This window comes from Pteropus medius, unplaced genomic scaffold (genome assembly GCF_902729225.1).
Source record: "Pteropus medius unplaced genomic scaffold, Ma_sr-lr_union100, whole genome shotgun sequence".
NCBI lineage: Eukaryota > Metazoa > Chordata > Mammalia > Chiroptera > Pteropodidae > Pteropus > Pteropus medius.
This window is the reverse complement of record NW_024342647.1, coordinates 4,230,295-4,242,442: the sequence shown is the minus strand read 5'-3', so window position 1 is coordinate 4,242,442 and position 12,148 is coordinate 4,230,295. Positions and strand designations below refer to the sequence as shown.

General features: G+C 40.4%; 1 protein-coding gene across 4 annotated transcripts in view; it reads right to left on the bottom strand.

Annotated features, from left to right (window-relative positions):
* Positions 1-12,148, bottom strand: part of ASTN2 (astrotactin 2) — a 791,570-nt gene that overhangs the window by 464,007 nt on the left and 315,415 nt on the right. For all 4 annotated transcript variants that reach the window (XM_039866760.1, XM_039866761.1, XM_039866762.1 and 1 more), the window contains one exon: positions 2,575-2,721. In XM_039866760.1, coding sequence (XP_039722694.1) covers positions 2,575-2,721 — 147 coding nt within the window. The remainder of the gene's footprint in view (positions 1-2,574; positions 2,722-12,148) is intronic.

Here is a 12,148-nt window from a genome sequence, read left to right as displayed (position 1 = left end):
TTCAGTTAAGATGAATTTTTAATATTAACCAATAACAACCTTTAATTAATAATGTTACCTGCATGACAATTTGGATGAAGCCCAAATCCATGTGATCAGGGCTGCTTTATTATAAAACTCATTATGGATCATTCACATTGTATTCAGTGCTATGAAGAACCACTGGAGTTGTGCCATGAGGCAACTCCATTAATATGACATTGATAAAATCAAAGATAGAAGAAAGCAAAGCCCCTTATCAGGGCTGCAAGGGGTCTCAAGGAGTTATTGCATCTGTTAGATAGAAGGAAAGTAATACAGAGATATTAATGTAGCTCTCAAACTTCTGTTAAGGGATCATCTAGAGTTCACTTTAAAAATATTAATACTTGGGATCCACTGCTAGAGAATATGATTCACTAGTTCTAGGGATCCAATCAGATGACCCAAATGCAGATGATTTATAGACCACAGCTGAAAAAACAGTGTGAAATTCACTAAGTTTGGACACAAACCCAGTCTGTCTCTTCAGTATGTGCTTAGCAGGGCAAAAAGCCACTAGTGGGCTTGAGAAGGCTCGGACAAAGGAAGGGGTGATATTTGCCAAGGGCTTGGATTGGGGCTATGTCAGTATTTGTTGCTCTTGCCAGCTGGGCTCTGGACAAGTGCTATATTGTGCTGACCTTTCCCTATAATGGGCAGTAAGCATCAAGTATAACTATGTCGTAACACAAGGGCAAAATTCATTTTCTTCCTGAAGACAGGACCTATTACTTAGCCCACTTCAATACTTCAGCACCATGGACAGCCCAACGCACAAGGTTGGCTGAGAGCTCTCTTTACTAAGAAGGGGCTGGCAGTTTAGCAGCTTCAGGTTCGTGGGGGAAAGCGAGAAAGGTAAAAGCTGCCTTGGCCATGGCCCATCTCAGAGAAGCAAATAATTTACTTGGCTATAGAAGCGATATACAACAGAACTAGTATTTGACTTCATGTTTATATTATTCCATAGTCTCTGCCCTTAGTCATTAAACTATTTACCATGACCTTGAGTGAGTTACTTAACCTCTTCAGACCTTCATTTGTACATGCATGAAAATAAACATTGAAAAATTAAAGGTCGGTGAGGCCTAATCTTCTACAGTTATCGAGTACTGATGGGTGAGGACAGTGGTCGAAAATTGACCTATTCATTTTCCAACATTATTGTTCATCATTCTTATTCTCACATCCCCATATTCCAGCACAGCCAGGTTCTGGTGATTCTTCCAACCCTAACTAAGCTCCATGAGATCTACTTGTGTAGCTGCTTCTGTAAAGATTTTTCCCATTCCTCTGCCATCTCACACTCACAATTTTGCCTGTCTTATGTTCACATATGATTTGATAGGTATGAACCAAAGGCCTTGTCTTTACATCAGAAAATAAATTCACTATATGTATAATATGAGAAATACTGAACTTATTTGCAGTTCAAGTGAAAAATAAGTTGGGGCTCATTCACAATGGTGAAGCAGGAGCAATCATAGGATGTATTAATAGAAGTCTGGGTGTTTCAGAGAAAGGAGGTGAAAGTTCCACTATGAAGAGAAAATACAGAAGGAATCAATACTAAGTTCTGTACACTGTAACAAAATTTGGAGATAAAATTAAGTTACATTGAGGTAAGGCTGACAAAAATAGGGTTAGAATTTCAAAAACACTCAATATATATCTAATGGGAAAAAATTATGAAAATAATGGTACTAACATGATGCTAGAAGTCAGAAGGGTAGTTACCTCTCGGAAGGCATTAATTGGGCGGGAGCAAAAAGAAGCTGAGGTGCTACAAATGTTTTATGGTTTGATCTGGGTGGAGTCCCATATAAACATCCTTTAAGCTGCATACTCGAGATATGCCTTCTTCACTGTATTTATTACAAACTTCAATACAGTTGAAAATAGTAATGACAAGTGAGAACAAGGCTTTGGGGAAATGCACCCACCACATCCTGTTGAAGTATGTAAACTGGAACAACTTTCTGGAGGGCACTTTAGCAATAGATATGAAGAACCTTAATCAGTTTTTTGGACCATGCTTTGTGAATGATTATTGTGACTATGGTGTCTCATTAGTTCAAATTAATTGTGTGAAGAGTAAACGGTAGGCTATAAGAAACTTGTAAAGTACATTTACAGGGAATGAGACATGAGTATTCTTCAGGACATTCAGGAAATTCCAACAAAGCTTATACAACCTTCTTTGTCACATATTTTTTAAATTACTAAATATCATTTTTCAGGGGGACATTTTTAGTTTGGAATAGGATCCACAAGCATGGAAAGAAACTGTAGGTTCTCTGATATAGCTCGATCTTTCTGCATTCATATTTGAATTCTTCTTTTATTTAATAAACCATATTCTTGCCCATGGAATAAAAGCAGTTTTTAGTTTCGTTCAAAACCCAAGACTCTAAATGATAAGGGCCTCTTCCAGAATGCTTCTTTTTTCCCTGTCATATAACTCTGAGGCTGGAGGACATACATGGAGGACATCTGACCAGCTAAGGGTGCAAAGTGCATAGTAGGTGTGGGGCATCTCTGATGCTCAGTTCTTACCGTCTGCAATGAAGTGCTCAGGCACATGCAGAGTCACCTTCACGGTGAGCGGACAGGACATCTGACTGCCACACACCATGGCCAGGATGCAGGAGCTCACAGCAATCAGTGTCAGGGCCGTCTTGTTCACTGGGCTTTTCAGCAAACCTAACAACACAGAGACACACAGAGACACGTAAGTCTAGGAGGTGAGGAGATGGTGATGGCATTGAGTTTGAGAATCATATTATTTTCTCAGTTGGGAAGCTGAAAAAAGGAACCATATTTACCAGCCTCTGTGCTTACAATCTCTGTGGCCCCTTTTTGGGTATTGGTTTAACTCTCTGAAAAATGGGTTTATCATTCCTTTTGGTAAAGACAAAAAAAAAAACAAGCTTCCCAAAAATCATGACATCTTACTCCTCCCATACCAATAAAGCTGGTTACTCTTGATAATAATTAAATAATGTTAAATTGTCCACTGTCTTTAGAAGCAAGTGAGAAGACAGTGTGCTGTTGAATTTATAAGGTCTAGTGGAATGAGCAGGGCTTTGGAGTATGACAATCCTGGGTTCAACCTGCTTCATTTTCTGAATCTCAGCTTTCTTACGTGTATGATGAGGATAATAACAGCTCACAAGGTTGTTGTGATGATTACATAACATAATGTACGTGTGATGTCTATCATCTAAAAGGGTTTCACTTTTAGAAACAATTAGAAGCTGATCAGTTCCAATCAATTTCACAAGCCTTTACTTATCACTTACTTTGTGAGAAACACAGAGAGCAGTATAAGAATTGTTCCTGCTCTTCAGGAACTTACCAGTTAGGGGACAAAGTCACACTTATCCCCAGCTAATTGGAATCCAAGGCAAATTGTATTAAGAGCTAGTAGACAGGGCATAGGATGGGAGGGGACTTTTGTCCAGGAAAACTAAAGACAATTTCACATATGCAGTCGAAGGAGTAGATTAGACCTGCATGGCAAAGAGACCACTGGGCTAGCAAAGAAAATCCATGGACTATGTCCCGAGCCCTCATCGTGCCTCATTCTTTAGGCTTTTATATTCACATTTATTTTCCAGGTTTAGATTACCATTTTTAGAGCAATGTCTCCCAAATTTCTATTACCCACTGGGCTCTTCTTTTGAGCAAACCTTTATGCCCAAACCTTCTGGACATCTCTCTACGAATGTCCCATGTACGTGACAAAAAGAATACATTCAAAGCTGGACACATTATCTTTTCTCCTCCTCTCTTTCTTCTGAGACCCTCGACTTATTGAAAGTCCCCCTATTTAAACTGGTCAGAAATTTAGATGTTGTGTTCCAATCTCCCATCTTCTTCCTTTACATCATCTAAACAGCCAAGGTAGTCCTATTTATTCTGTCCTTCTCCTTTTCACCTCTGTCCCCTCATATCTTCTATTGTCTGTTTGCTTGTGGGATGAGGAAGGTGTGGGCACATCTTCCCATCACATTCCCTGCTGGAAACCTTAGCGCTGTTTTGTCGCATCTGGTTTCGGCATGTGACCCATGCTCATTAGCCTGGCATCTGCAACCTGTCATGACGGGTCCTTACACTCACACCTCCTGTTGTTCTCTCCTACATGGCCCAGATGCTGGCAGGCCTGCATTACTGTGTTGTCACCACAGTCAACACTCTCCATCATGTTAATATCAGCAGAGGTATTATTTCTTTTGCAGAAAATTCCACTTGTTTCTTTGTCCCCTATAACTCACTGAGATTAATAATAAATATAAATCCCTCTGCCTCCAAGCAAACAAACTGCCTATATTAATTGTGTTTTCTAAAATATCTTATTCAAACACTAGAGTCTAGTAACTAGATAGTAAACTCCTTAAGGGCAGGCACTGTGTCTTCTGCTTACCATTGTATCCCAGTGCCCAACACAGAGTCTGGCACATGATAGAATCTCAGTAAATGTATCATAACTTCCAGGGGTGACAGTAACAACATTAGTGACCAGACACAGGTACTGACCAATCAAAAATCATGTCAACATACAAATGGCCAACAAATATATGAAAAGATGCTCAATATCACTAACTATTAGGGAAATGCAAATCAAAACCACAATGAGATATCATTTCACACCTGTTAGAATAGCTATAATCAACAGAACAAGTAATAACAAATGTTGGAGAGGATGCAGAGAAAAAGGAACCCCTCATACACTGCTGGTGGGACTGCAAATTGGTACAGCCACTATGGAAAACAGTATAGAAGTTCCTCAAAAAACTAAGAAGTGATCTACCATATGATCCAGCAATCCCTCTACTGGATATTTACCCCAAAGACTTGAAAACTCATATCCGAAAAGATATTTGCACACCGATGTTCATAGCAGCATTATTCACAGTGGCCAGGACATGGAAGCAATCGAAGTGTCCTACGATAGATGATTGGCTAAAGAAGCTGTGGTACATATATACAATGGAATATTACTCAGCCGTAAGAAGAGATGAAATACTGCCATTTGCGACAACGTGGATGGACCTTGGGATAATCATGCTAAGCGAAATAAGCCAGAGAGATAAAGTTGAAAATCACATGATATCGCTTATATGTGGAATATAAACTTAAAAGCAACAAATGAACAGGACAAACAAACAGAGACTCATGGACATGGACAATAGACTAGTGGTTACCAGAGGGGAGCAGGGAGAGGAAAGAAGAGAGGTAGGTAGGGTAAAGGAGGTCAAATATGTGGTGACAGAAAGAAATATAATTATGGGAGGTGAACACACAGTGTTAATATATATATATACATGTCTTACTGTTAAAATGTACAACTGAAACTTACCAGATTTCAGTAACTGATGTAACCATAAAAAAAGTAAATTAATTTAAAAAAAACAAATAAAAATAAAACAAGAGAACACTAAAAAAAAAGAAAGCATGTTAACAATAAACAATCAACATTGCCAGACTAATGGATCCTAACGGAACAAGAGCCCATGTGACAGCCCACTTTATGATTTTTCACATGGGTATCTATTTTTTTCTTAATAAATAGCTACTTCACCATCTTTATGTCTCTCATTCGAAGCTCACAGCCTGAGACCTAGAAGTTGCTTAATTTAACAATAGGATCCTTATCTTTATTGCAAGTCCTAGGATGATGCATAACTTATGGTAGACACTATTCTTACGTTTGTGCTTGTTACATCTGTTAAACAAAAGAGCAGATAAAAAAAAGAGATAGTTCTGGTTCAGGAGATGAAGAATCCCTAAACCCAAATGACCGCAGAAAAAAGGAACAAATTTCATCTCTCATTTGGGAGCTACGAGAAGCTATTTCAAACTCTGAAAATATAAACATTTTAGTAACCAGATAGCACAAAAATCTAACATCAATGTTTTCTGCTGGAAAGAGTAGGGACTAGAGGTTGGTGCCTTGCACAGATCTTTCCTTAAAACATCAACATATTACCTTGAGCCAAGTTATTGAACAAAACCCCCAAATAACAGCAGCAGCAGCACTGAGGTTCTACTCTAGATTCTATGGACTCTGTTCTCAGGGGAAGAACATGTATGCACGAGTCCAGCATGAACACATTCACGGGAAAGTAAATCAGGTTCACAGAGTGAGATGTGAAAGGTAGTTAGAGGCTCCTGGCACTGGGGAGGCAGATGCCTTGGATGGATAACAGCACCCTGCAAGTCTTTGAGAAGACATCTCTCAGACCTGGCCCCTATAGCAGCAGAAATAGATGTGATCAAGACATTCCTTTCACTAATTAACCAACTACCAGAAATACCGCCCAGGCTCAACAGGGCTTTCTGAAGTGGGGAGAAAGGGCTGAGGGGCAGGAGTGGAATTGTTCATACTGTCTCCTGGACTTGTGCTGGGCTAATTGTATCCCCTCTGTCATTTAAACCTTCACAGTAATCCAGGGTCTTTATGGGTCAATGGTGGGAAGGAAAGTCACATTAGCTATTGACCTTAAGTTTTCTAATCTAGAAAATAGAAATAAAATGATGTATCCTTCAAGAGTATGGTAAGAACTAAATGAGATAGCAAATGTCAAATGCCTGGCACAGTTTCTGGCACATGGTAGGCCCTTGGTAAATAATCATTTCCAAGCCAGGTGTCAGCATTTATCTCATCACTGATAGCAGAAACCAGGATTTATTTATCTGTTTGTCCAACACGTTATCAGAATACATTAGGGATTGAAGTCTTCTTTACAGAAACTGAAGGCCCAAAGAATAGGTAGCGAAGGAAGAGTCATAAGAAGAGGGAGGGAGGAGAAGACAGAATGAGAATAAACCAGCATGCTGGGGCAGACATTTACTCAGTAAATGCCTGAATCACTATAGGTGTCTCTGAAGTTCACGAAGAAGAAAGCATGCAGGTGAAGTCTGTACTCAGGCCAGATGCCAGCAGAGCAGCCAGCCACGGGGCTTGGGGAGTTTCCATGGCAACTGGACCTGGCTGAAACTTCACAGTGGGACTCAAAGAGAGGTGACTTTTTAAGTGTTCCTGGCCCAGGGAACTGAGCATCAGCACTTAGCTCTGAGTAGAGGCTATAGACAGCACCGAGGTAGAAAATTATGCACTTCATAATCACCACCCTCTCCTCTGCACTGCATTGTGGGAAGCAGGGACAGGAAAGAGAAACTCCATTAGTTAAGTACTTACTATGATCCAGGTATTATCTCTAGCACTTATATCTATCCATCTATCCATTCATCCAGCCACCCACCCACCTACCCATCCATTCATCTAGTCGCCCACCCACCACCCATCCACCCCTCCATCTAGTCAAACAATATTTATTGAACATCAACTTTTTCCCTGCACTGTTCTAGGTACAGGGGTACAAAACAAAGTCCTTGAAGCTTACAATTTAGTGGTGAATTATCTCATTTAATTCTTAAGCGACTGTTACTTCCATCCCCATTTTATATACAAACAGAAGAGCAATGAAATGACTTGTCTAAGGTCACCCAACTTGTATGTGGCAGAGATAAAATTACAACCAGTTCTTTCCATCCTCTGCCCCACATCGCACTACCTCCCACTTCACCACAGAATAAGGGTTCCAGGGAGGCATCACGTAGTTGCAGAAAAAGCATGGCCTTTGGAGACAGACATACCTGTGTTCAAATCCTGGCTTAACCACAAAATCTCCATGTGACACTTGCCAATTGATCTAACGCTAATGAGACAAAATGTCTCCATCTAAAAAAAATGGGAACAGGCATCTTCTTTCAGAGTTGATGTGAGGACAAAATGACACATGTAATTGCTGCCCACCCCCCCGACAAAAGAGCTTGATAAATGATAGTTCTAGATCATGACATGAGCACCCCCAGATGGCTAGGGTCACAGTTACCCCTGATTTATACCCCAGTTTGCAGTTCCCTCCCCTATCACTTTCAGGGGAGCGAGCTGTGCTATAGGAATAGAATTTCATCAGAGCACATCGATTGCTAGAACTGGAGAAAGTTAATAACCTAATTTTCCTTTCATTTCCCCTCCCTCTTACCCCGCAACTCCTCTCATGGCAGAAGAGGCCCCCATAAAATGCATGACTTGAGAAATTCAACCGGAAATAATTCAGCATTGTTGATCCACACACTGCCTATAATTTGAGGTTTGATTGATTCTCTGTTCGGAAATGCCAGGTTGAGAGAAGAAAATCAAATTTAACTTAAATTTGGAATTAAATCAATCACATTTTACAATGAAGAAAATAGATCTAACCCCATCAGACCGCTGTGTGTGGAAAACTTAAAGCTGCCATATGCTCACTGTTTCCTTCCTCCTGATATTCTCGGGTACAAGAGAACAGGTCCTGAGCCAAGAAGTCATTTTTTTTCTTAAAATGTCATATGGGGTTGGGATGGGGGCAGGGGTTCTAGGAAGCCAGGACATTAGGGTGGATGAGCCCAGGAAGAATAGGCTGGGACTTGGTTCTGGGCACAGAAATTGATATCCAGACTCTTCCATTTAATAGCTGTCTAATTTTTGGCAATTATCCACATGCTCGCTGAATCTCAGTGCTCTAATTTATAAAATGGCAACGGTAATCTCTAACTGGTAGAGAAGCTGGGTAGATTCAATGGGAGATCATAATCTCAACACTAAGCAAATGCACTTAGGGACCCACAAGCTGTTGGTATCTCTCTTTTCTTCTTGATTCCTCAGAACCTCATTGGCCCATGTTTGGCATCAGCATGGATATCAGTGGGACATATGGTCCTTTGGCTTAAACTGGAATTTTGACATTTACACTTAGCTGCTGACTTCCATGGATATATAAGTCACCTTACTCCTCTAAGCTTTAATGTCCTTCTCCAAGAACTAATAGATTCGATAAGTACTTACTTAATTTGCATCTACTATGTGCCAGATCTCATATTTTGTGCCCTCCTATTCCAGCGTTTATAAGTATGTATGAATATATTAGGGCTCAATAAACATGAGTGAATGAATGAATGAATGAATGAATGCTTAAATGTTGTTCCCCATTCTACCAAGAGGTGCCAGTATCAGAATATTGCTGTTAGTTCTTTTCTAGACAAATTGTATTCATTCACTTTCTTCAGCAAAAATTGGTCCCTGCCTGGCGAGAAATCATACAAAAATCCCTTGAGAAGTCACCAATCATCAGGGTGACCACTGTAGATTGCTAATGTGCTCCATCAACCTCACTGAGCGCCTCATGGGATTCCTGCCACACCTGAGCTCCAGTACCTCGGTGCTTCTCTGCTTATTTCTGGAAACTAAAATTGGGACGCATCATCTGACAACTGTAAGTGTCACGCTGGAGGCAGCAGAATATTTGAAACTAGGGCTTTCTCAGAACTCTGGGGAAGGTGGCCCCCTCTCCTCAGCATAACTTATGTTTGGATTCTTCATACACTGCTTAGGAGCGATGTGTCAATAGAGGACATCCTTTCCCCCATCTTGCCCACCTGAGGCCAAGTCCCACTTCATCTCCCCCGCTCTCTCACGGCCATGAACTAGTTTCTTGTGTTCTTTGGCTCTCTGACCTTGGCACTCTCAAATCCACAGTGTCCTTTAAATCATTCATAATTTCCCCAATCTCTTATCTTCCATAGGATTTTCCATTTCAGGATCTGTGCAAGTGTTCATCCAGTTTTTGTATACTTGCAGAGACAGCAAACTCAACCCATACCAAGCAACTATTCTATGCTGACAGTTGTACTAAACAGTCCTAGGATCTTACTCTATGGCCCAGCTTCTGCTTCCCATGTCAAATAGAATGCATCTAATGTCTCCTCTTCAGGGCAACTACCTAATTAAAGGTGGTAATAAGGTAGCCTTGAGCCTTCTTTCTTCCACACCAAACAATGGTAGCTTTACTTTATTTTTCTAAAGTTATGTTAACTCTCTTTATTATACTTTATACAGATTTGCTTTTTTGCAATGGCTTTTCTAGTAAAGTGTATGTCTTTGTCGTCGTCATCATCATCATCATCACCACCACCACCACTTTCATAAAAACGTGTATGCCAAACAATATGACTAAAGTTATGCATGCAGCATTTCACTTAATCTTCACAGAAACTTCATGAGATGATATTATCACCCACATTTACACATGAGGAAACTGAGGCCACTGCTTAGCTCGAAGGTAATAGGGCTGCAATGAAAAACCATTTAATTTCACAGTCCAAGCTCTTATCCTTTACCCTCCATAATTTCTCTATCGGCATGCTAGACGTAGCCTGAGCAGAGAAGAATCAATCATAAGTGTCAAGCTGCTTATAAATCTCAGCTTGCCCTGTGGTCCCATGATGACTATAAGTGAACCTGTAGTGGTTTCACCATCCTACCTGATGTGGATCTCAGGTTATCAAAGGAACCTCTCTGCATTACTAAAGAGGGGTAGAAGGTGAGAAGAGAAAGCTAAACAGCTATTTTTGTCTTCTCTGACTCCGGAAAATATTGCATGGCCTCAACTAGTTCAACATGCTATGTGGGACCAAATCATTATCTGTGAAGCACTGGGGAACGCCTTTGGACAGTTCAGCTCCAAAATTAAAGCGTTTCTGTAGTACCAGCTTGGACTGTGGCACCCTGATGAAGATAATGACATTGGCAGTACACACTGAATGGGGCTATAGAAACCGGCTACTGAATTTCTCTATGGTAGTTACAAATAGCTGAGCCTGGAAGTGTGACAATAACTTTAAGGCGATGATGATGAAGATGGTGGCAATGGCATTGGTGGTAATAATGGCATAGATGGTGACATACTTTTTTCAGTTATTATTAGTTTACCAATTATTCTCAAATATCTCATTCATTTTTCACCAAAATCCCATGCGGTAGATATTATCTCCAGTATACAAATGAGGAAACAGAAACTGAAGGGTGAGCTCATATTTAGAAGGCAGAGGAATATCTGGGTCTGGGAGCCACATCTCCTGACCTACAGTCTAGTGCTCTTTCCATGATATTATACCCTGGTCTCACTGGCAAGGTTTGAAGGTAGGGTTAGCATCTGTGCCCCCTACCACACAAGTGTGTCCAAATGTCCCAAAGGGCCACTACAGTATTTCCCACAAAATGAAATATATCATGAAAAGAAAACTTTTCCATTTTCAAAAAATTCTGGGACATGCTACATTTCATATTCATCTCTTGAAGGGCTAGAGAATATATCTGGTATTAAAATCTCCAAAAAAGGCCTGCATTGAATTCTCTTTAGCAGACTTTAACCCAATGTTTCCTAAAATTATTAATATATTGCATACCCATTATTCTAGGGAATGAAGTAGGGAAAACAATGAGCTAACAATAATTAATTTTGCAAAGGTTGCTCTAAGTAATATCAGCAGCTCCCAATAATTAACTCTTGCCTCTGTGCCAGTCACTGTGTTAAAGATTCGATGTACATTTAGTTATTAAAACTCCTCAACAGCCTTGCAAGGCAGTGAATACCGCCTCCACCTAAAAATGAGAGAACTAAGACTTAACCACAGGGAAGCAAGAGAGTAGTTACATGGTCAGTTTTGTCTAATTCCAATGTCTGCACCCTTCTGGTTCCCAAATGTAAAAAAAAAAAAGAGAGAGAGAGTTTAAAGTCACAGGAAAATATGTGCAAGAAAGGGAAAGAGGCAGGTACCAGGGGCCAGTTCAAGAGGATAAAGACTATTCAACTGATACGGAGCAGGTTGATGATTCCATCATCATTAAGAGAAGGATAAAGATGCTGACCTCAAGAGGTGAAATTGCAATGCGCAGATAAAAAGCCATTGGAGAAGATGATTAAAAAGAGCTAAGGATCTAGAAAGGCTCAGAAGTAAATGGGAAAGAAAAAAGAAAGGTGGCACTTGGGTTTCAGATTCACAGGTGATCATCAGCTGGTATTGACTTGCAATATTTTTAAGGCACGGGTGCCTGAACCTGCACTCACCTTCATAACTGATTTCAGCCCACACCACCAATCAAAAGGGGTATGACAAAGAAAAGCTGGGACCAGGTAGTGGGTGCGAAGGGACAGAGCAAAGAGCAGAGCTACCAGGAAAGATCAGGGTCAATTACCTCCCATCTCCATGAAAGGCATATTTCTAGCTTCTTTTTTTTCAG